The sequence below is a fragment of the Canis aureus genome, chromosome 13, assembly GCF_053574225.1.
Source record: "Canis aureus isolate CA01 chromosome 13, VMU_Caureus_v.1.0, whole genome shotgun sequence".
Lineage (NCBI taxonomy): Eukaryota > Metazoa > Chordata > Mammalia > Carnivora > Canidae > Canis > Canis aureus.
This window is the reverse complement of record NC_135623.1, coordinates 9,622,679-9,646,961: the sequence shown is the minus strand read 5'-3', so window position 1 is coordinate 9,646,961 and position 24,283 is coordinate 9,622,679. Positions and strand designations below refer to the sequence as shown.

Below are 24,283 nucleotides of genomic sequence, written 5' to 3'. Positions count from 1 at the left end.
TCAACCCCGGAGAGGGGCGGTGAGGGGAAAGCCTTCCTGATTCGCACATATTGCAGCCCCCACATAGGAGGCCACCCGAATGCATCGCGGCCTGACCACAGAAGCGCCCAGTTCTGGGCCTCTTTTGCATATCAGGATGGTTGAGCCCCTTTGTCAGGAAGGCTTCCATTGTGTGGACAATCGCATTATTTCTCCATTAATAAAACCTGACCATTCAGCCCTCCTGACCACGAGGCCCGGGATTGGCTGGCTGAGCTGTGTTTGGAATGCCGTCTCACCCGGCCCCTGGCCCCCATTGGCTGAGCCCCGCCGTCAGTCACTCTCCCCGCCCCCCCCCTCATTGTTTGCAATCTGTTGCATTTTGTTCTGGGCCATGTGGCCTGTGAGTGAACCAGGAGCTTGCGAACAGGTTCAGGTTAAAGGGCAAGTCAGAAAATGATTCAGGAGGCTTCCCCACATCCCAAACCTTTTAATAGTTCAGTGTTAAAACCTCATAGCCCGTAAGGTTCTGCCTAAGGAAGCAATAACGGAAGATACCATTCTTTTCAGAGATGGTCTAACTCTACCCAGACAAGGAAATGGCCTCAGCTGGATAATCAAGTTCAACCCTCTCGCGTGCAGAAGGGGAAACTGAGATCCAGATCAGCCATGTCCGCATATCACCTTTGTAATGTTCTGGATCTCAAACTAAAGATCTCCAAACTCCCCCAAACAATGCTCTTTGCACTCTACCACTCCACCAAGCTTTTGTAGAGATACATCTTTATTGGTTTCTTGATCTCAAAACTCCCGTTGCAGCCATTAAACAAACACAAGCTCTTGGTGTTGAAAGCAGGCAGGTTAAAAATGACCTTAACACAGTGGACCGAAAAAATTGACTTTTAATTTCTTGTTATCCTTATTTTTCCCCTCAAGTGTATGACAACTTCCATACCCACTCCCCAGTTCCCTCTCAAACAGTCACGTAAAAGTGATTCTTAAAAGCTACGGTGAGTTTTCTAGGTCCTGATTTACCTGATGCTAGTCAGTGGCACGCTATTAAAGCACCCTCTCCGGTCTCTCTCATGGGTAGAGATTTAAGAGGCTAGGCTAAGAACGACATAGTTTGGTGGCACAGGATGCTCAAAGTCGGCCCTTAGGTTTAAATTTGCATCCAAGGGTGGAGGAGGAGGCTGGAGTTTCAGATCTGGGACCCCAGCATCTGGCTCAGAGCTTGGTACCAAGTAGGGACCAGTGAACATTTGTTGAATGCAAGGAAGCCGCTACACAGAACCACAGGTCAAATTAGGAAGGTACTAGAGGTTGCTCTTCCTACTCGGGCCAAAGCAACAAAGCAAGATGTAGCCCTTTTCGGATAAGCTACCATGAAGACCCTGGAAACATCGAGGAAATGCCTGGTTGCAAATGGACCCTTGGGCCAAAGAAGATGGGGCTCACTTCTGGTGATTTCCCGTTTCTAAGCCTCAGTTTTTCCAGCTGTTAATGGGGAGCGTTCGTTGCTCTGCTGCCTGTCTGGTGGGTGATTGTGTGGGGCACTGGTGGTAAAGGGTGGGAGGTGCAAGTGTGTGTGTGTGGGGGGGCATTATTGTAATTTTAAAGCAAAGCAGACAGGAAACTAGATTTTTCAGAGGGCGAAGGCTCTGGTTTTGCACAAAAGGCTCCTCAGCTTCCTCTCTCCCTGGGGGAGTGTGAGCTTCCCCCCGGAAAGTGGCAGCAACAAAAAACTTCAAGCTTGGAATGACCCTTAAGGGACCCCTTCCAGCCTCCGAAGGCCAGAAATCCCCTACAGTCCAATCCTAGGATCGTCCTCTCTAAGCGCTAAGCCTCACCCCGTCTCCCTTGTCCCCTGGGGCTCCGATCATCATCCAAAGGACGCTGGCTCCCACGCCACTTCTTCAAACTGTTTACTAACACACCCACGTGCCAGACAGACACCGCTGGGGGCTACACCGGCAGCTTCAGCCAGAGAAAAGGGGAGGTGGCCGAAGGGCTTGCGAAGACCCAATGCCAGACCTCAGACAGCGGCAGAGTTTTGGCCACCCTTGGGGTGCCCCCCTCTTGGATGGCCCGGGGCGGTCCTTACCCGAGTCGCTTGGGCTCTCGGACCCCGAGCAGGCCTGGGTCTTGGGCTCGCCCAGCGGGCAGGGGGCAGCGGGAGCCGGGTTGCCGGCTTCGAGGCTGGGAGCGCAGTCCGGGGCGGCGGGCGCCTTGGGCGGGTTCCCCCGGGGGGCGCCGGCGGCGAGCCGGTCGCTCACCGCTCTCTCCAGCCGCTCCCGGGCGGAGAAGCCGCTCCACATGCAGTCACGACGGATGATGGAGGCGTAGTTCCTGCCCCAAGCTTTCGAATGGCCCCGGGACTCCGCCTCTTCCCCGGCGCCCCCTCCGGGCCACGGCTCCGGGGGACCAACGCCAGGGGCTGCGTCCCCGGCGCCTGGACCCGAGCCCCAGGGCGGCGACGTGGGGGGCGACGGCACCAGCTCGAATTTCTTCCAGATGTCCTCACTGGGCGCCGTGGAGCGGTAGAAATCCTCCCCGCAGTCATAGTCGTAGAAATAGTGCTGGTACGAGTCGAAGTCCATGTCCGCTCCCTGCGGGAGGGAAGGGGGACCGGCTGACGGGGGTGCGGGCCGGCCCGGGAGGCGCCCCGGGTCCCCCGGCACGGCCGGCCGCGCTCTCGTCCCTCCCCGACCTCCCGGCGGGCAGCCCGCGCCCTTCCCTCGCGTCCGGGGCGGCGTGCCCGGGGCAGCGGCTCGCGGCGCGCGGACGGGGCTGCGGGGAGCGAGTTCAAAGCAAACTTTGCCAGCGCCGCCCGGAGCGCAGCTCCCAGGGCCCGGCCGGGCCGGGCGGGGGCGCTCGGAGCCCGGGACGCAGCCCGCAGCCCGCCCCGGGGCCGCCCGTCGCCTCACCTCGCTCCCGCCGCCCGCCACCTGGAGCGGACCGGCTCCCCGCCGGCTCGGGGCAGCCCGGCAGCCCGCACACAGGCACATGCGCGCCCCCGAGCGCGCGGCCCGCACCCTAGAGCGCGCCCCCCCGCGCGCGCCCCCGCCCTCGCCCGCGCACCGCGGCCCGGACGCTCCCGGGATCGGCGCGGGAGCGCGAGATGCAGGCGCATTGTTTCCGGCCGCCTTATATCTGGTCGTGCGCCGCGGGCTCGGGAGCGGGGGCGGGGCCTACGGGACAGGCCACGCCCCCGACCCGCCCCCGCCACGCCCCCCGCCAGACCCGCGCCCGACAGGTGGGGGCGGTCGAGGGTCGGTCCCGCCGGCTGCTCGGTTCCCTGGACCCCCAGCCCGGAGGGGGTGCACGCTGGGTGGCGCGGGGCAGGCCGCGAGCTGACACGGTTCAGGGTCGTCTAGCGAAGGCGTGACTCTTAGCTGGGCCGGGACGGTCCCAGCACGCAACCTAAAACCTCACCCTTTGCCCACCCCGGGCTGGGGAATGGGGCTACTCCCTGCCCCGCCCCTCGAGCCCGTGGGCGGGCTTATTTCAGGTGCTCCTGCAGGGCGGTCTGCGTGAAGGTGGGGGGCCCGGTGCACCTTCACCGCGCCACCTGGCGGCCCGCCGCCCTGAACTGGCGCTGGTCCCGGGTATCCATCCTCTTTATCACCTGTTGGCCCGTTAATTCACTGCGGTTGGTGCAAACCCGGACCTCGGAGAAGCGAGGTAGGAAGATGCTGGACTTCGGAGCGTCAGATTTAACCTTCCTGAACTTCAGTTTCATCTATAAAATAAAGGGATGGTAATACTTACCTTATAGGGTTGCTGCGAGCGTTTCTTTAACAAGATAGCGAAGGTACTAGGCCAAGAAGAGAGGCAAGTAAAACTAACTTAGCCCCTGGTGTGCTGGTGGTAAGGAGAATTTTTCCCCGGAATCTACGTGTGGGCTACTCTCCCCTCACACCACACACACACAAAATAGCTCTGTAGGAACTGTAGTACTAGAGGAAAGAAAATGGGGTTTGGAGTCAAGAAACTTCATTGCAGCCTTCGTTTTGCTATTTGCTAGCTATAGGGCCAAGTCGCCCGAAGCTTCTGTTTGCTTATCTGTAAAATGGGACCATTGCTTGCAGTTGCATGTGTGGCCAAGATAATGGACATAGAAGCCCTTTGCGTCATCCATCTTCTATGTCTTCAGTGGGAGAAGAAAAGCCAAACTATATGGTCATTCTGTTTAGGCCAAGTAAAGTAATTTGGGATAGCAGCCAATACATATAGAATGTTCTACATGGCATTCAAAGTCTGGTCGCTGTCTACAGTCAGCAACCAGATTGCCTGCTCTCTTTTCCTCCCACTCCTGTGGTCTAAGAACACCCAAGTACTCACTGTTGGCATCCAGGCATAGGGAAATGAGAAGTGCAAGCGGTTCATTGTGGTTGGAGCATCCAAAAGTGTGAGTTGGGAGAAAAGGCAGGGAGGATGACACCATCAGTCTTGAATATATTGGGTCTAAAATGCATGTGGGACATCTTTGAAGGCAGCAAGTCGTTCTCACTAGCTTGGGAACCTCAGTGCCTAGAACAGCTTCTGGCAGATATTTGTGGACTCAGTGAGTGATTCAGCCAACCAGAGTTTACTGAGACAGGCTGTGTGCTCTGCTTTGTGCTGAATGAAGGTGCAGGTCAGAAAGGTTCTAGGTTTGGTTGCAGTCCTAAAGCAGAAGGCTTGGAACTGCCTTTTGGTAACTTCCTCTCTGGTCCACAGATGTCTGAGATGGTTGCAGTACCAGTCAGGATGCTTGGTTATACATGACAGAAACCAACCCTAGATAAATTTAAGCATGAAATAACATTATTGGAAGGATTTGGGATATAGAAACCACAAGGGGCTGGGATTCTATGCTTGGAAAATGGATCTTTTTTCTCTTTTTACATGAAAGTTCTTACTCAACAGCCCTTCCCCATGATTCATTTTTTTTTAACTTTAAGACTTTTATTTTTTTCTAAGATGTTATCTATTTATTCATGAGAGACACAGAAGAGAGAGAGAGAGAGAGAGAAGCAGACACAGGCAGAGGGAGAAGCAGGCTCCATGCAAGGAGCCTGATATGGGACTCGATCCTGGATCCCGGGATCATGCCCTGAGCCAAAGGCAGATGCTCACCCACTGAGCGTCCCTCCATGATTCACTGTAGTTGGTGATATCTAGGGGCACCCATGAGGTGACCCCACCTCAAGAACTAAGATAAAGGAAATTGTCTCTGAGAGTTGGGTTGCTCCTTCACTTTGCACACTTCTTTTGTGGGGGGAGGAATCAAACCATTTTATTGAGGGGCTTTGGGGAAAGGTCAAAGGGAAGGAGGGCAAGGAGATCCGATGTCCCCAGCCCAGCTGAGATCTTACCTTTCCAGCTTCATGGTGGCTGAAAGATGTACACTTCGGTTAATGTCTGTCTTCCTTACTAGACTTTAAGCTTAATGAGGGCAGGGACAAATGTCAGTCTTATTGGCCACTGTAACTCCAGGGCTTAGAGCCTAGCACATCATGGGTGCTTTATAAAGGTGTTGCCTGTTTGACTGGATATAAGCTTCTAATGCTGTGAGGTAGAGATGTGCCAACCTACCTGATGGAGAGAGAGTAACTGTCAGGCCCAGTCTAGACTGTAACCTGAATAAAAGGTACTGTTTTTTAAAGATTTTATTTATTTATTTGACAGAGAGAGGGAGAGCAAGCACAAGCAGATGGAGTGGCAGATGGAGAGGGAGAAGCAGACTCCCCGCTGAGCAGGGAGCCCGACATGGGGCTTGATCCCAGGACCCTGGGATCATTGACCTGAGCCAAAGGCAGACACTTAACCGACTGAGCCACCCAGGCACCTCAAAGGTGTTTTTAAAAATATTTTATTTATTTGAAAGAGAGAGAGAGCGAGCAAGCCGGAGTGGGGGCATTGACAGAGGGAGAGGGAGAAACAGACTCTCCGCTGAGCATAGAGCCCAATATGGGGCTTGATATGGGGGGTTTCCATCCAGAACCCCAAGATCATGACATGGGCTGAAGGCAGACTCTTAATCGATTGAGCCACCCAGGCACCTCCTGAGTAAAGGTATTAAAGCAGCTGAAGAAAGAAGGTGCCAGTGAGGAGCAGTGTGGATAGCCAATGAAGCAGAGAGCAATGAGTTGTCAAGGCAAGCACCAGAGTGTCTATCTGGGGACAAAGATGCTGGTCCAGGAACAAGGGAGATGGAGGCCTCATTCTTTGAAATCTTACCCAGTTCACCCCCCCCCCGCCCCGCCCCACCTCACTTGTGCTTTGGATCACCAAGCAACCTGCTAAAAATCACTCTATTCCCTATGTAGATCCGCCCACTGGGAGAGAATGCACTCACCAGTGAACAAGAAGATCTATCTAGTTGGCTTCGAAGCCCTGCTTCCCCTTATAAATTAATGAATTGGCATCTGATTTGAAATATTGGTCTCATGAGCCTGGTTAATGTGTGTCTGTTCCATAGAGATGCTCCTGCTTTTAGGGCTAACAGCTTTGTTTTCTGAGGTGATATCCGGATCCAGGCTGGTGATATGAATTCTCCAAGATAACAAATGCTACCCTAGGGACATTCAATTTTTTACTTTATTTTTCTTAAAACATTTTAAATCAAACTAGTACGTGTACACGGTCTTAAAAAAATCAAATAGGTGGGTGATAAGGTTAAAAAAAAAAAAGGCAGTCTTCTGCCCTGCCCTCACCACCCCTGATTCGCAGTCTCCAAAGGCAACTACTCTTTTAGCTGTTTTTTATTCCTAATATTTACTTCCATATTTTGACCAATATGATCTATTTTTTCCTGATTTTTAAATTCCTATTGACATTCTACAATAGAAGATGTAGCTCTTGTATTTCCCCTCCCACCTCCACATACTTGGCCTTCCCTTATTCTCCAGTTAGATTTTTAAATATTAAATATTTACAGTATTTTGACTATGTGACTATGGAGCACCTATGACTACATTTCCTTTCTTGCACATTTTTTTTCAGAGTTAAATTGTTTCATTTTTTTCTTTTGTGCAGATTTCTCTTTACATATTATGAATTCGACCCTACACATTTTTTACTTGAGCTACAAAGATCACTTCATGTGGTCAAACCCATCCAGTAATCAATCTATCAGTTCCATTTTTTTCTTGGAAACTTACCTCTTAGAACCCTTTAGCTTCCTGTTCTAATCTGAATTTACTGGTTGAGTCTAGGCCTACTTCACAATTTTTATTCAGCAACTTCCCTTCACCATTATCCTGGAAATCCCCTTTGCTTCTCTCCTGTGTTGGCTTCCCTGTTTTCTGGTACTCATTGCTTTCTCTCTCTTTTTTTTTTTTTTTTAATTTTTATTTATTTATGATAGTCACAGAGAGAGAGAGAGAGAGATGCAGAGACATAGGCAGAGGGAGAAGCAGGCTCCATGCACCGGGAGCCCGACGTGGGATTCGATCCCGGGTCTCCAGGATCGCACCCTGGGCCAAAGGCAGGCGCTAAACCGCTGTGCCACCCAGGGATCCCTGCTTTTTCTTTCTTGATTTACTTCCTCACGTTGTTGGAACACACCCTACTGCAGCTGCCTGAGAAAAGGTCCTTGGGAAGTAAAATTTTTGAGACTTTGCATTTCTGAAATTGTCTTCACTATACCTTCGTCTTTGGTTTTGATAGTATGGTTGGGTATAGAATACCAAACTAGAAATAATTTTCCCTCAAAAATTTAAATGTACTGCTTTCCTGTTTCTTAGCAACCAGTGTTGCCATCGAGGTTGAGATCATTCGAAATTTATTTTTACGTAATTTCTACACGCAATATGGGGCTTGAACTCACAAACCCAAGATCAAGAATCACATACATGCTCTTCTGACTGAGCCACTAGGCACCCAAGGTTGATATCATTTGAAATGTAAACCTTTACAGATGGCTTGTTTCTCTCTCTGGAGGCTTTTAGGGTACACTCTTCGTCTCTGACAGTCTAAATTTTTTCACTGATATGCCTTGGTGTGGGTCTGTCGTATAATAAACCGGTTGATTGGCCCTTGTCTCCAGTCCCTGGAAAGTAGCCTCTAAATCCTTGGAATTTGCCAAGCAATAGGACTTTGTTTATTATTCATAATGGGCCCTGATAGTTTTTGCTAATGGATTACTCATGGTGGGCCTCCAGATAGTTTAAGATATGTTAAATTAGATAAGTTGGATAGCCAGATAGTTAAGAGACCCAAGATAGTAATTGACAAGCAAGAAAGGCCAACCATGTAATTAAAGGGTTGGGGCTTTGGGTCAAGTGATATCAGTCTGACCTCTGGGAAGGGGAAAGGGGGCTGGAGACCAAGTTCAATCACATTCAACCAGTCTTATTTACCTAATGGAAGCCCAATAAAAACTAGACACTGAAGTTCAGGTGAACTTTCCTGGTTAACAATGCTTTGTATATGTTATTACACACACATGCATTGGGAGGGTGACTCATTCTGACTCCACAGGAAGAAGACATTGGAAGTTTCACGTTTGGGACCCTCCAAGACCTTGTCTCTTCTTTTTGCTAGTCCTGATTTGTATCCTGTTGCTACAATAAATCTATAACCATTAGTATACCATTTTCCTAAGATCTATGAGTTGTTCTAGTGAGTTATCAAACCTGAAACGGTAGTGGGAACCCATAAATTTGTAGCCAGTTGCTCACGAGTGTTGGTGGCCTGGGAAACCCTGAGCTTGCAGCTGCTGTCTCAAATGAGGGCAGTCTTATGGAGAACCGTGCCTGTGAAGTTTGGCCTAACTCTGAAAGTTAGTGTCAGAATTGCATTGCAGGATCTTTTTGCATTTTTTGCCATAAGCTTTTTAATCTGAAAACCCATTTGCTCTGTAATTACATATATTTTTTCTATAATTATATATATAACATATATAATTATATATAATTTATAGTATATATTTATATATTTTATTACATATAATATATATTTAATTATATATATATTTAGATTTCATTTATTTATTTGACAGAAAGACAGAGACCACAAGCAGGGTGAGCAGCAGACAGAGGGAGAGGAAGAAGCAGGCTCCCTGAGGAGCAGGAAGCCCTATGCAGGGCTTGATCCCAGGGCACCAGGATTAAGAACTGAGCCAAAGGCAGATGCTCAACCGACTGAGCCACCCAGGCACCTCTTTAATTATATTTTTGAAAAATTTCCCCCTTCCACTTTTTCCTTCTCTTTCTGAAACTCCTGCTAGCGTTTTCTTATCTTGTCTCTCATTTCTATCTCTGTGTGTTTCATTTCACCTTTTGGGAGATTTCCTAAACTTCCAATCCTTCTATTGATTTAAAAAAAAAAAAACAAAAAACCTTGATGTCATGCCTGGGTGGCTCAGTGGTTGAGCGTCTGCTTTTAGATCAGGGTGTGATCCTAGAGTCCCAGGATCTAGTCCCACGTCGGGCTCCCTGCATGGAGCCTGCTTCTCCCTCTGCCTGTGTTTCTGCCTCTCTCTCTTTCTCTCTGCCTCTCATGAATAAATAAATAAAAACTTAAATAAATAAATAAAATCTTTTTAAAAATCTAAAAAATTTGACTATTACATATTTTTAAATTTTTTTGTTAAAGATTTATTTATTTATTTATTTATTTATTTATTTATTTATTTAGAGGGGCAGAGGGTGAGAATCCCAAGCAGACTCCCCTGAGCATAGAGCCCAATGCAGGGCTCCATCCCATGACCCTGAGATCATGATCTGAGCCAAAATCAAGAGTTGGACACAACCAACTGAGCCACCCAGGTGCCCCCTCTTGGGCATATTCCAGTAGCAGAATTGCTGGGTCATATGGCAACTTTATGTTTAACTTTTTGAGGAACTGCCAAACTGTTTTCCACGGTGGCTGCACCATTTTACCTTCTTATCTGGTAAAGCATAAGGTGACAATTTTTCCTCATTCTTACCAACACTTGTTATTTTCAGTTATTATTATTATAGCCATCTTCATGGGTGTGAAGTAGTATTTCATTGTGGTTTTGATTTACATTCCTCTAACAACTAATAATATTGAGCATCTTTTTCATGCGTTTATTGGCCATTAGTATATCTTCTTTCCAGAATGTCTATTCAAATCCTTTACCTATTTTTTCTTTTCTTTTTTCTTTAAGATTTTATTTATTTATTCATGAGAGATACACAGAGAGAGAAAGAGAGAGAGAGAGAGAGGCAGAGACACAGGCAGAGGGAGAAGCAGGCTTCATGCAGGGAGCCCGATGTGGGACTTGACCCCAGGTGTCTAGGATCACACCCTGGGCTGAAGGCAGCACTAAACCGCTGAGTCACCCGGGCTGCCCCCATTTTTTTCTTTTAAAGAGAGAGAGAGAATGAGGGATGGGGGACAGAGAGAATTTCAAGCAGCTTCCACACCCAAGCACAGAGCCCAACAAAGGGCTTCATCTCATGACCCTGAGATCATGACCTGAACTGAAATCAAGAGCTAGATACTGGGGATCCCTGGATGGCGCAGCGGTTTGGCGCCTGCCTTTGGCCCAGGGCGCGATCCTGGAGACCCGGGATCGAATCCCACGTCGGGCTCCCAGTGCATGGAGCCTGCTTCTCCCTCTGCCTGTGTCTCTGCCTCTCTCTCTCTCTGTGACTATCACAAATAAATACCTTAAAAAAAAAAAAAAAAAGAGCTAGATACTTAATCAATTAAGCCACCCAGGAGCCCCCCACCCTTGGCCCATTTTTAAAATCAGGTTATCTTTTTTGTCAGTGAGTGTAAGAGGTCCTTAGAGTGTCTTGGATTCTAGACCATTATCAGATACATGATTTGCAAATATTTTCTCCCATTCTGTGAATTGTGTTTTCACTGTCTTCACAATGTCCTTTAAAGCACAAGTTTTTAATTTGATGAAATTAATCTATTTTCTCTTTTGCTGCTGTACTTTTTGGCATCATACCTAAGAATCCATTGCTAAATCCAAGGTTATGTAGATTTACTCCTGTTTTCTCCCAAGAGTTTTATAGTTTTAGCTCTTACATTTAGGTCTGTGATCCATTTGAGTTCATTTTGTTTATGGTGTGAGGCAGGGGTCCAGATTCTCCCATTTCTTTATTTCTTTTCTTTTATATGCAACCATCACCACTAATTGTAGAACATTTTCATCATCCCCAAAGGAAACCCTGTGATCATTAAAATACAGTCATTCCCTTCCTTGGTGAGTTTATACTTTTTCCCCCCAATCCACTTACTACCATTTTAATGAAGTTTCAGGACTGAGTCAAGATAAACACGTGTGATCAATCCTCATGTTTAGCCAGAAATCTCCTCTTCCTTACAAGCTGCAACAACTCTCACTTTCATTAGGCAGATTCCTGAGCCAGATGCTCTGAGAGAGTTTTCTGGAGAAAGGAAATTGGATCTGAACCTTAGAGATGTCTAGAATTCCAGGTGAAGTTAAGGAGATAAAGGTGAGAGAGGATGAGAAGGGAGAGTTGGGGAGAAGGTAGGGGAAGGAAGGAGAGGAAAGACCTTGGCACCAGCACCAGAAGAATTTAATCAGATAAAAATCTGGTTTCTTATCCCTTGTCTGTGGCTCTATTACCTCTGCTTGAGTTTCAATGAAAAGCAGTCCTTTTCTTAGAACCCTAAGGAATGTGGCCTTATTTTGAGTGTGGTGAGAAAATGGTTCTGGAGATTTGGGACCTCACTCTGCAAGCCATCCTGGGGAGCGGGCCAGGCCTAAAATGACAAGAGCAGCTTTCAAGTAGAAAGAGAAGTAGGCTGAATATAAAATTTCTCTGTTTGCAAGCTGTGTCACACCAAGTCAGCTGGTACTGACACTCAGTTTTCTCATCCATAAGATGCCCTATCTAGCAGCATTACTGGAGAAATAAGATACTACAAGGTATCCCTCACTTTTTGAAAGTATATTTGTATTTGTTTTTGCTAACAGAAAGAAATCAGAAGAGGATTTAGTTTTTTTTTAAGTCTCTACTGTACTAATATAAATTTTTGATAAAAGCAAAGAGTATAATGTGAACTTTCAGAACATGGGGATTATTTTCACTTTATGCTAGTTGGGCTTATGAAGGATTTCATAGCTACCCTCAACTTTCAGATAGCAGGAGAAACCTGTATTTACAGTGTTTAGCAAAGTGCATGGCCCAGAGGAGAATTTTTAAAAGATCAGCTTTCTTCTCTTTCCTTCTTTGGCAATTTAAGGTAAACAACACAGATGAGTTCTCAACCAAGGGCTTGAGTGCCTGAGCTTGGGCTGAAGATATGAGCAATGAAAATTATAGGAGATTTGTGAGTGGAAAAGTGACAGATACAGCTATGCTTTGGAAAGATCACTTCGGGAAGAAGAGAGACCAAGCATAATGCAAGAGAGGGAGTCCTGAGCCCCAGCTCTATATCTAAGTGACTCTATTTTCTCATGTGCCCAACACATATGTTTCCCTGTCGGCTATGAGTTATGTGAAAGCTTACTTCCTCATGCAAACAGAAAAAGCAGTTCGTCTCCTTAGAGATAGACCTGATGGAGGGTGTTCTCCAAACTTGAATGAAGCGCTAGTGTACTAGCTGCCACCTGGGGGATGAGCTGGGACTTGGGAAAAACTCTAGAGACTGTGATAATGGCTGAAGCCCAAAGGGCCTCCCTGGTGCTACCTCTCAGAGAAGAGGGATGCCAAGTGTCTAGTGCTTGAGGACAATTTTGAAACCATATGGACCCCCATTAGGAAACTTTTCCCATGAGGGACGATCAGCCTCATCCACACCCTCTGGGCCATGAACTCTGGATACAGGTAGGAGAGAATCACCTAGAATGACTCTTCTGTCCACTAGAGGGAAACCCAGGCTAGAGATGGGGAATCCTGTGTGTAGGAGCCCTGAGGCTGGAGGAAGGCCTGGAGCTGCTGGCGTGGGGACCTGGGTGACCTTGGCTCAATGTTGCACTGGAGTCAGCAAGCATCCGCTCTTGAGATCCAATTGTTGCACTTACGGGAATCCTGTGAGCTGGTTGTTAAACACGGTCATTAAATTAAATTCTGGGCAGCCTGGGTGGCTCAGCGGTTTGGCGCCACCTTCAGCCCAGGGCGTGACCCTGGAGTCCAGGGATCGAGTCCCATGTGGGGCTTCCTGCGTGGAGCCTGCTTCTCCCTCTCCCTGTGTCTCTGCCTCTCTGTCTCAATCTGTGTCTCTCAGGAATAAATAAAATCTTAAAAAAAAAAAAGAATTAAAGTCTATAAATTGACATATTAAAAACAAAAGTAGTAAAGACTCCAAACTCATCATTGCTTACTGGTTTTCCTATCATCTATCAGATCTGTTATGGTGTGTTACTGTCCAGTTTCAACTGCAGTAGCTTGATATTGACCATGGTGGAATATTTGCTCCATGGAAACTCGCAAATGCTACAAATCGGGGTACCCACCCCCCATCGTGTGCCAGTTGCTAAATATTTGCCAGGACATCACTGCCCAGCCTCTCCCACATCAGGCCTTGTGGGGAGGAGATGGGCTTTTCCGGTGGGCTTGCCAACACAGATACACTCAGAGGTGTCCCCATGAATGAAACACCCGATTTCAGCAGGCAGAGGAAGGGGTACAGTGGCAGAAAGTTGTGTTGTGGTGGCTGCTGGGCCCGGAGCTCCTCACCCAGTCTCAGCCCAGTCTTTGTGCAGGGTTCCCCCTCCACCTAAAACCTGTTTATGCTTTAGTGCTCAGGCTGGCCTTTCTGTCTGCAGAGAAACAAAGTGAGTTTCTTTCTTCTTTTTATTTTTTTTTAAGATTTTATTTATTTATTCATGATAGAGAGAGAGGCAGAGACACAGGTAGAGGGAGAAGCAGGCTCCATGCAGGGAGCCCGATGTCACCTCGATCCTGGGTCTCCAAGATCATGCCCTGGGCCTGAAGGCAGGGGCTCAACGGCTGAGCCACCCAGGGATCCCGACGAAGTGAGTTTCTAGATCATCCAGCACTAGAAAGCATTCCCCATCAGATGGGGAGCTGCCTGAGGGCCAGGGAAACACCCACCCTGGTTGGTGTCCCCAGGACAGGTGCAGGTCCCTGGGCCGGAACCTTGGAGCGGTTTCGCGCAGCCCCGCAGCAGCACCAAGTCTAGACCCGCTGGAGTCCAATAGATCCGGGCTCCGCTACCCCGTCGCCAGGCGGCCTGAGGACAGAGGCCTTTGACCAACCTGGTCTGCAGGTTCCTCACCTGTGAAATAGGGATGAGAGCAATCATCCCGCTGGGCTCCTGTGAAGATCGCATGAGACTATCCATGCAAAGGCCTCCGCCCCTGACTCAGTCACCTGGAAGGTGCTCCGCGGCGCAGGAGCTATTGTTCCCACCGGACTTGCAGAGGGACGGCGTGGGGGGCAGGATTTAAATTGGCTCCGAGCGTGTCAAGGAGGGAGGGCGGGCCAAGGCCGGACCAGGAGGCACCAAACCCGTGGTGGCGCGGGGGGTGGACTGGGGGCCTGCAAACCGGCCCTGCGGCCTGGACGCCAAGCCCTGGCTGCGGGGCAAGGGGGGCAAGGGCGCCTCCTCCGTGCCCCCATCCCCCCGGCTCCCGGGCTGGGGCTTCGGGGGCGGGAGGGCCGGCAGCCGGACGTCGAAGGCCCGGGCTGTGCGCAGGAAGCGGCGGCCCGGCTGTCCCCGAGCCTCAAAGCGGCGGAAGGGAGGGGGCGGCGGCACCTGCATTGTGCGAGCCCCGCTCCCCGCTGGCCCGCCCGGCCCCCCGGCGCGCGGTCCCGGCGTGGGCGCAGGGCCAGGGGGTAACCGGGCACACACGAGAGCTGCGCCTGCCTTCATGTCTCTATGCATCCTCGGTTATTAAGCTGGGGCAGGAGCTGGGGCGCAAAAACAGGCCAGGGTCCCAAGCAGCCGGAGGACTGGGCTGGAATCCTGGCTCCTTCCCTCCCTAGCTGTGTAACTGGGGCAAATTACTCGACCCAGCACGGGCCTCAGCATGCAGACGGTGGCATTAAGTGAGTTGCATGTGATGCATTTGGTGCATTAAGTGTAGGAATTTTTTTTTTTTTTAAGATTTTACTTTTAAGTAATCTCTCTGCCCAGTGTGGGGTTTGAACTGAGCTCAAGAGTCGCATCATCTTCCTATGAAGCCAGCCAGGTGCCCCCAAGTGTAGGAATTTTTTTTTAAAGATAATTTTTATTATTGCAAAAGATCATTTCAAGAGCAGTGTGGAGGACACACTTGGAGGGGCCCAGAGTTGCATGCTGGAGGCTGAACGCTGGTTTCAAAATTTTTTAAAAACTGATTGCTAACATTTAAACTTGTGAGATTTTTACTGAAACTCAGATTTTTGGCTTCTTTAAAAAAGACTGAAGGTCTGGAGAGCTTGTGTGTTTCCTTCTTTCTTTTCTTTTCTTTTCTTTTTTTTTTTTTTTTTGAAACTTGTGTTTCATAAGCTGTTATTGTATTATGCTAGAGGCAGTCTCGTTTTTTTTATAGTGTATTTTTGTATTCCTTTTGCAAAGTGGTGTTAATTATTGCACCAGAAGGGGGAAAAAAAACCTCTTGGGCAATCCCCCTGTTGCAAAGGTCTGCAAGACAAGTTTATTTTGAAAGGCAGATATTGTATTTAAGCTGTGATTATTGATTGTCAGATTTTAAAATGCTGCCTCCCGGAACATGTTCTTCTAAAAGAGTTCTCAGGGACACCTGGGTGGCTCATCGGTTGAGCGTCTGCCTTTGGCTTAGGGTGTGATCTGGGGGTCTGGGATTGAGTCCCACATTGGGTTCCTTGTGGAGAGCCTGCTTCTCCCTCTGCCTATGTCTCTGCCTCTCTCTCTCTCTCTCTCTCTCTCTGTGTGTGTGTGTCTCATGAGTAAATAAATAAATCAATCTTTAAAAAAAAAATTCTCAAACATATCGGAATGAGGCAGTTTATGCCTTTGGAGTCCCCTGAAGCAAGGAAAAGATCTGACTTTCCTCAGCTGGGCTAGAGGCCAGAAGTGATGGGGTGCAAGATGTGGAGACCTCAGCAGGAAGTAGGGTATAGATGGAGAGGAGGTGCAGAAATGATGGGATGTGGGGTGCAGAGGAGGAAAAGGAGACAAAGCCTGGGCGAATGGGTAGAAGGAAGACCCATTCATTGACCTGAGGGTCCAGAGGAGGAGAATGAGCTCCTTTTAGCCATGTGGGGTCTGAGAGTCTGGGTCAGTGATGAGAGTGGGATATAGGGGGTCTGGTGCTCAGGAGAAAGAGTTGCCTTCGGAGGCACAGTTGGTGACACAAGAGGCCTGTATGTGGAGAGAGTGAGAGGCCCAGGATGGCCCCTGAGGACCTGTTAACATAAGGGATTCAGGATGCTTAAGGGACTAGAAGGATGTTAAAGGAAAAGGAGAGGAGCCTGGAAGACTCTGCAAATGCCTCCCCAGGTGGCCTTGGCCTCTGTCCTGCAGGACTGGCCCCCTCCTCAAGACCTCCTTGCACAGGTAGACTGAGGAATAGGTGGGGAGGGGGTTTCTGACTGGAGCCTGTGATAGGCCCCCATAGTGGGCAAGGGGGGGGGGGCCAGACTCCAGTCTGGTTCAGGACATCTAAGCATCCCTCATAAGTTCCCTCCTTCCCCCAGGGTCACTTGATGGGCCTCTGGGGCACTATTGGGAAGATTTGCTCAGAGGAGGAGGGCACCTGGGCCTCACTGGCCAGAGAATAAGCAAACAGGGCACCCAGAACATTCTCCTCAGCTACAGGGCCATTGGAAGACAGGAGGTACCTGGAGCTGCCTGCCACATGGTAGGATACTTGCAGGTCACGCTAGGTCACCCCTTGTGACCAGCAGGTATTATGATGGTCACTGATAGAGGCCAGCAATCTTTCTTGGAAGCCTGAGGTCTGGGCTGGGGCACATGGCTGAACTTGGAACAATGAACAGACTCTTAACATGTGCCAGATACCATCATACACGTTTTGTCTAGTCTTCATAAAAACTCCATGAAGGAAATAAACATTTCCCCATTCTGCAGAAGGAAAAAACCCGAGGCTCAGAAGGCCTCATAAATAACATGCCAGGGACACGCTGCTCGTGAGAGGCCAAGTTGGGAGGACAGGCTGGAGCACGGGCTCTGTCCCTGTAGTTTCTCCGGGGGTGACCCCACCTCTGCAATGGCCTCTCAACCTCCCTGGTGTTCGAGCTCTGCCCCGGGTGTCCTCTTAGGCTTTACCCTTGCCCTCACACTCAAACAAAAAGTGATCACCAAATCCTGTCGATCATACCCCCTCTATAGATCTGGCATCCGCCCCCTTCCCTCCGGTCCTGGGTGACTGCCCAGCATCAGCCTCACAATCTCCCACCCTATGACATCAGCCTCCTCCTAGGTCCCCCTGACTTCCAGCTCCCCTTCCCACCCTGAGCTCCTCACCCACACCAGCAGCCCAAGGGCTTTTGTCATCGTCCTTCTTAAAACTTGCCAATGATGTCCTGTTGCCCTCTAGATAAAGTCCAAATTCCCAAGCAGGACATCAAGTCCTGTGGGATCTGGTCACCAACCTTGCCAGCCTGATGCTTACTGTTCCCTGGTCTGTTCCAGTGAAATAAGATGCTAGCTCACTTGCCTCCGGGCCTCTGTTCCCAGTGCCAACCTGGCCTACCCCAATCTCCCTCATCTATCTCTGGATCCTGGTGCTTGAAGTCCTGGCCACCCTTGAAGGCCTAGATGCATGGAGAGTCTGTTAGCAAAGTCTAGTGTGCCTTGGATTAAAGTTCTTTGTGTCCCTGTCTCTCTTTCCTGAGCGATGTGAGCTTCTGTGCATCCCATCTCAGGGCCCAGCAATTACCTGAGCCAGTGGGGGAGATTCTGTAAGCATGAGGTGGGAGCACCTTAGCCTCCATCTCCCGTCCCTCTGTTCTGGCTCAGGGCTGACCTGGATCCACTCCAGTGACAGTAGCAGCTCCAGGTCCAGCCTCCTGGCTCAGACTCATATCTGATTCTCGTTCTGACCTGCTTCAAGCTGTAGCTCCGGCTCATGTCTAACACCAGCTTTGGCTCAATATCCAGGACTAATATGGGCTTAGTCTATGGCATTGGGTCCAAACTCACAACCCATTCATCTGTTTCCTACCCCACCCCCTTTAAAATTTTTTCTTTCTTTTTTTAAAAAAAACTATTATTTTAAAAAAATTTTTAAGTAAACTCTATCCCCAATGTGGGGCTCAAACTCATGACCCTGAGATCAAGAGCTGCATGCTCTACCAACTGAGCCAGGCAGGTGCCCCATGTTTCCTACCTTCCCAATCCCCAGCTCCACTTTTCTGGGCTGAGGTCTCCTACCTCAGTTACAGGTTTGCCCTGCATTCCTATGAAACCTCTCATAAGCTGAAATGGCATAAAGAAGCAAGTGCCATTAATTTATATGGAAAAAAATCTTCAGCATTCCCAGACCCCGAAAGTAGCCTCTGTTAGGCTTTTCTGATATGCTTTTCGATACTTTATCACACGTCTTGCTAATGGGTGTGCAAGATAAATCGAGAGAAAGCACAGATGCCTACAGACACAGTTCAGATCTCTGGTGGCTTGATGCTGGGATGCTGAGCGTGGTTCCCAGGGAAGGAGTCTGGCAATGCCACTCTCACTGTCAGGGGTGCGTACTCCTTCTATGACAGCTTGACGCAAAACAAGCACTGGGTGCTCTTTTTGCCATTCGCTATCTTTTTTAAAAAAGCGAAAATCCTCTTCAGATTTCTTCAGTTAGCAAAAAAAGGTACTAATATAGGTCTTTTGTAAAAGCAAAAATCGTGTTTAATGCAAACTTTTGAAAAGCAGGGGGTATCTGTACCTCCAGTGAGAAGGGAGAGAGATGGCAAAAAGACCAGAATAGAGCCCCACGTGGCCTATCTGCTGCTGGGATCACTCCTGCCCTGGAGCTGCCTCGCTGTGGCACCCCAACCTAAGCTGGGGGCCCTGGCGCTGTAGGGACAGAGTCCCAGGTTCAATGTAAGACCTTACCACTTACTGGCTGTGAGGCTTTGAGCACCAACGTGGGCCCCAATTCTCTTTATCTATAAACTGGGATGACAGATGATGTGCAGATGATAGGAGACAATGCTGTGGAGGTCTAGACATGGCACCTGGCACCGAGTAGATGTCAATAACCGCCAGGGCCTTTCCTCTCCACTGGTTCCCCAGGTCCACTGGATCAGCTCCCACAGGCACCCTGCACATTCCACAGTGCCCATTGCATAAGGGCTGTCCTGCCACTATGACATTCGTGGGCCTGGCACAGCCTTGCTTCCAGGCTTCTGGCTAGGGCTGTTGTCCCTAGGGCATCTTGGACAGTGGGGGCAGAGCCAGGGCACCATACTGGATCCCCTGCCCAGAACTCCATGTCCCTGACGTCAGGGGCAAACATGGGTCCATAGGGTACTGGGGGAAAGGCTAGTCTTCCTTCTTTGCTGTGGACTGAATATATGTATTTGGGTTGGGGAGGTAGGGGCACTCCCTTCTCCTCTCTGATTGCCTCCTGAGCTCTGTCCATCAAAGCTCAGAAGGCAAGGGTTCCTATGGATGAAGGAACCTGGGGGGTCCTATACCTCAAACACAGGAACCAACATCAAAGGGGGTCTGGGTATGATGTGTAAATAGGTAAGTGAATGTGTAGGGATGGATGTATTTGTGGCATGCTGTATGGTAAGAATAGGTGTGTTAGCGTATCATGTGTAACATGTATATGTCTGTGTGTGATATGTGCAGGTCTGTAAGTGATGTGGGTAGTTGGAGGGCTGTATCTACACGTAGCATGTGTGTCGTGTGTACATGTGACTTTTGTGTGTGAATTCCTGTATGCGGGGCAATAGATGTAGATCTGGGTACCTGGTGTGAGCAACGTGTGTTGGTGGGTCTATTTGACGTGTGTGTCAAATAGAATAGAATAGGGGGAGTGTGAACTGGAGAGCTCTGTTAGGGAGTGGGGGGGTGCTGGTGCATTTAGGATTCCCTGCTGAACTCTCTGAGGTGGCCCGGCCAAGGTCACTTGTCTACTTGCTGCAAGAGCAGAGAAGGGCAACAAGGTCAGCGTCAAGGGGGTTGGGTCTATTCTCTAGAGAGCCAGACGCTCCTCTCCCAGCTGATTATCTTGCCCTGATGTCTGCAAAAAAAAAAAAAAAAAAAAAAAAAGCCAGAGAAATAAACACAACCTTTGGAAGTCCTGGTGATGTGTCTGGGGAGGATGCTACAGCTGGTAGTTCATGTGGCAATATCCTGCCTTTGACCAGCAGTGGAGGCTCGTGAGGCCAATGGCCTTGTGGCCACTGCTGGCTCCTCAATGATTACTTCAGTACTGCAGCCCCACTCCAGAACTTCCAGAGTCTTCCTGCCAAATCTCTGTCCATCGAAGCTTACAAGGCACAGGTTCCTAAGGCTAAAACAACCCTGCCCTCCAAACACAGGAACCACACAACCTGGGTGTGATGTATAAGTGAGTGACCGTGTGTATCTGTGGCATGGTGTGCCACAGTTGCAAATTGGCATCTCTTGGAACTCCAGGCCTGGGAAGGAAAGTCAAGGACTTCTAAAGCCAAGCCACACCTAGGCTGTTAATCTCTGGAGAAAACTAATTTTAACACAGGTTGGCTCCTCCCCACCACACCTCCAGGTGTGTCTCTTTCCTCAGAATGAGCCACGATTCCCCCCACCCCCCAAAAATGACTTAGATGATGTGATCTTGTCTGTATTTTTCCATTACTCCCCAAGGTGCACTCCATGCTGGAGACACCTTGAACCGCTTGCATTTCCAAGAATATGCTCTGCAGCCTGGCTAACTGATTCATCCCCCAAAATTCAAGTGAAGTGTTGGGTCCTTTGGGTACTTTCTGAGGTTGAAACGACTAGTGGACCCCTAATATCCATTATTCTGCTTGCCCTCAGTCATACAACCCTGATTTTCAGCTGGGCCCATGGGCTGGCTCAGAGCAAAAACGGTATTTGTCAGAATTCTTTATGGCTAGGTGTGACTCTGTGACGAAGTGCTTGGTCAATAGCTTCTGGGCAGAAGTATTTTGTACAATTTCCAGGAACTATTTATAAAGGGAGAGTGTGCTCTTTTTCACATCTTCCTTCTTCCAACTGACTGGAACGCAAATGCGATGACCAGAGCTTCAGCAGCTATGCCGGCCAATGAGAAGCAAGCACCATGTTCAGGATGACAGGACAGTGGAACGGAAAGCACCGGGCTCTGCTCTGATGATCACGGAGCTACCACACCAGCTCTGGACTGAGTATTTCCAGGTGACGTGGTCGTGATTTGTGGCTTTTGTACCAACAGCCAAACCCAGACCTAACTGATCCACTTTCCTGGTATCAGCTCTCTCTGCCAACACACTCCATTCCACTCGCCTAGCTCTATCTGCTCGCCTGACTCTGAGCTCACGAGGGCAGGGTCCACATCATCTATCAAGCCCGGTGCCGAACAAACTAGAAAATATCGGTTGTGTTAAGGACGGTGTGAAATACACAGGCAGGCATTCAGACTGGGTGAAGCTGCAGACCGGGAAGTTGTTGGTACAGAGTCACTGATGGGGTGGGAGAAGATGGGGTAAGGAGAACAGAAGGTCAAGGGAAGAGGTCCTCAGAGCTCTGACATCTAAGGTCATACCAAGGAGGAGAAGCCCTGGGACGAGGCTGAGAAGAGCTGACCTGGGTCGGTACCAGATGACCTGGGTCACCTCTGCCCAAAGTTAAGGGCGCCGGTGTTGTAGGAAAAGCAGTGATCAAGGGCTCAGGGTTCCAGAGTCCAGGACAGGGTTCCGCCCTGGCTCTGCCATTCTCTCTGCCCTTGAGCAAGTCAACTAACTTTTCCTGGGCCTCAGTTTCCTTATCTGTAGACAGCAGGATAATAAAGAACTTCCCTCATGGGGCTGTTGTAAAGTTAAAACTAGAGAATTCACATAAACCACCCCGCACAGTGCTTGGCGTAGAGTGAGTAGCTAACAAATGTGGGTGATTATGATTTTTGTTATTATAGTCTTTCTTGCATTCATTAACTCACTTTAACAAACAAGCTTTAGGCATTCCTCCACATGTGCCCAGGGCTTCAGCCAAAATGTATTTCCTGCTATTTCCTAACACTTCGCATGTTCCCTCACCCCCTTTGGCTTCACACATGCTGTTTGCTCTGCCTCAAGTGCCCTTCACTCCTCATCTGCCTGGTAAACTTGCCCTTCGGGCCTCTGCTAATAGCTCATATCCTTAAGGGACTTGTTGAGACCGCCAACGCCGGGTTAGATGCCTCCTCTGGGCTTGCACATGACCAGGGCCATCTCGTTGCATTATCTCCAGCGAGCGACCAGTTATGACTGGCAGGCCCCTGGCGTTGTGCAACGTGGCAGCTGTGCCCATATCACTCTCTGTTTACCTTTAGCATAATTTTTTTCTTTATCAGACTTCTACTGTAATGATTTATTTACCTGTTGATCTCTCCCTCTAGACTCTGAACTCCTCGAGGACTGCCCGACACCGAGTCAGGGCTCAGAGAATGGTCATCCTGTATCCTGGGGTTCCCAATCTGGCTGGGGAGACAGAATGAACAAACATGAAACGTGTCAAGAACTGAGCATGCCCCTGTGCGTTTCAGATAGGGGCTTTCCCGGGGTGGGCGAACAGAGCCCTGAGAATGCAGTGGTCAGAGCAGGGGACAGGAGCTCAGATGGAAAGCATGAGTATATACTGGGAAACCAAATGCCCTACATTTCTGGATTGTTCTTCTCGGGCATGGGAAGAATTCTAGGGCTCCCCCTCCCACGATTTGGGAGGACAAATGTAATGTCTTACAAGGACATTACATATCCAAGAGGGACTAGGATAGGCTGATGCTCTTTGCCAGGCCCTTTGTTATGCTGGGTCACAGCCCGAAGCAAGATGAGGTACCCAGAGGGTCTGACATTGCCCCAAAACACAATATGAGCTACCTCCACCATGCACAGGGACCAGATTATGGGGCTTTTAGGAAAGTGTTTCTCCTCCTCAACATGGATTTAGACTAAGTTGCTGCTGAGAAGAAACACTTGTGTTTTGTAGGAGTGTGTATGTGTTTGATCTGCATTTAACCACTCTCCTGCCGTTCCCACTCACCTCAAAAGGCCAAATCTGAACAATGAGGAGGAGGCATAGCTCGTCACTTCTCACCGGTGGCAAGATTTTAAAGAGACGGGAGACTGAGGGTCAAAATTTCCAAGCCCATCCTGGGCTGTTTGGTGAAGGCTATTTGCCTGAGCCCTTCCATGTTTCTGCTGAAATATTTTTATTTTTTTTAAAGATTTTATTTATTTGACAGAGAGAGAGAGCGAGAGAGAGAAAGAGAGCACAAGCAGGGGGAGCTTGCGGGCAGAGGCAGAAGCAGGCTCCCAGTCGGGCAAGCTCTATACTTTATTCCCCTTCAGGGAAGGTCCTCTTCCTCCCATGACTGCTCCGGAGCCTCCCACCCTGCAGGACTCCTCCCTAGCCCTGGGATCATGACCTGAGCCAAAGGCAGATGCTTAACCAACTGAGCCACCCAGGTGCCCCTGTAATATTCTTTTAGACTGAATAACTCAGACTTTGGGAAGTGTTCTGCTAAGTGTTTCTTATCCTGTTGATCCTGTCCCATGTGGCTTAGGGGGTGAGGTTTCCTGAACAGAGCCTAATGGAGATTTTTGTCCAGGAGAGAATTGAAAAGGTGGTCTCTTTCAGTGGGTGTAAGGGAAGGAAGATCTGAGACAAGAGAATAAAGTTAGGAACTCAGTGTACTCACGAGGGGACATCCTGTTAACAGGTTTTGGTTGTTTTTCCCTTGGGCAGTCATGTGACATGCAGAATTTAAAATGATCTCTTCTAGTTGTATTTCCCCACAGGAATTCCTGCCCCTTCAGTGAAGTCTGTCACATGTATGTGGACCTTGCCTTCATGGCAGCCCTTGGAGTGAGCATATCCAGCAGGGAGCTAGGGAGGAGTCCTGCAGGGTGGGAGGCTCCGGAGCAGTCATGGGAGGAAGAGGACCTTCCCTGAAGGGGAATAAAGTATAGAGCAGCCCATCATAAAGGACAATGCAGTCAGGGTACAGGTCAGGGCTTTGAGTAAAGGCTTAGGGTGAACCCTTGGAATGACTTCTGGGGACTGAGGGAGCTTCAAGCCCAACTCCTGGCCAGGGCAGAGGGTGGGGTGAAGTCTCGGGAGTGAGGTGGGGAAAGGTGAGGGTGGAAGCCCCTCAGTCAGTCCCAGCCCGTTGTGGCCGGTTTTCCCACAAGGTGCTGGGCTATGAGCTGCGCCTGTGTGTTGTCACTGCTCTCTGCTCCCTGGGAACGTCCTTGAGAGTGAGCAGGATGGTTTGTGGCCAGGTGAG

At 49.3% G+C, this 24,283-nt stretch overlaps 1 protein-coding gene across 34 annotated transcripts in view; it reads right to left on the bottom strand.

Moving 5' to 3' along the window:
- Nucleotides 1-24,283, bottom strand: part of MYCL (MYCL proto-oncogene, bHLH transcription factor) — a 102,295-nt gene that overhangs the window by 4,837 nt on the left and 73,175 nt on the right. For 12 of the 34 annotated variants that reach the window (XM_077844594.1, XM_077844592.1, XM_077844589.1 and 9 more), the window contains 4 exons: nucleotides 22,374-22,475; nucleotides 4,324-4,761; nucleotides 3,608-3,721; nucleotides 2,084-2,588 (listed from right to left, as the gene is read on the bottom strand). In XM_077844594.1, coding sequence (XP_077700720.1) covers nucleotides 2,084-2,588; nucleotides 3,608-3,721; nucleotides 4,324-4,368 — 664 coding nt within the window. In that variant the 5' untranslated portion in view covers nucleotides 4,369-4,761; nucleotides 22,374-22,475. Of the gene's footprint in view, nucleotides 1-2,083; nucleotides 2,589-2,906; nucleotides 3,003-3,060; nucleotides 3,147-3,414; nucleotides 3,558-3,607; nucleotides 3,722-4,323; nucleotides 4,762-14,160; nucleotides 14,501-22,373; nucleotides 22,476-23,037; nucleotides 23,196-23,695; nucleotides 23,946-24,283 lie in introns of those variants that run through there. The other 22 variants (XM_077844590.1, XM_077844605.1, XM_077844607.1 and 19 more) reach the window with 13 other exon arrangements.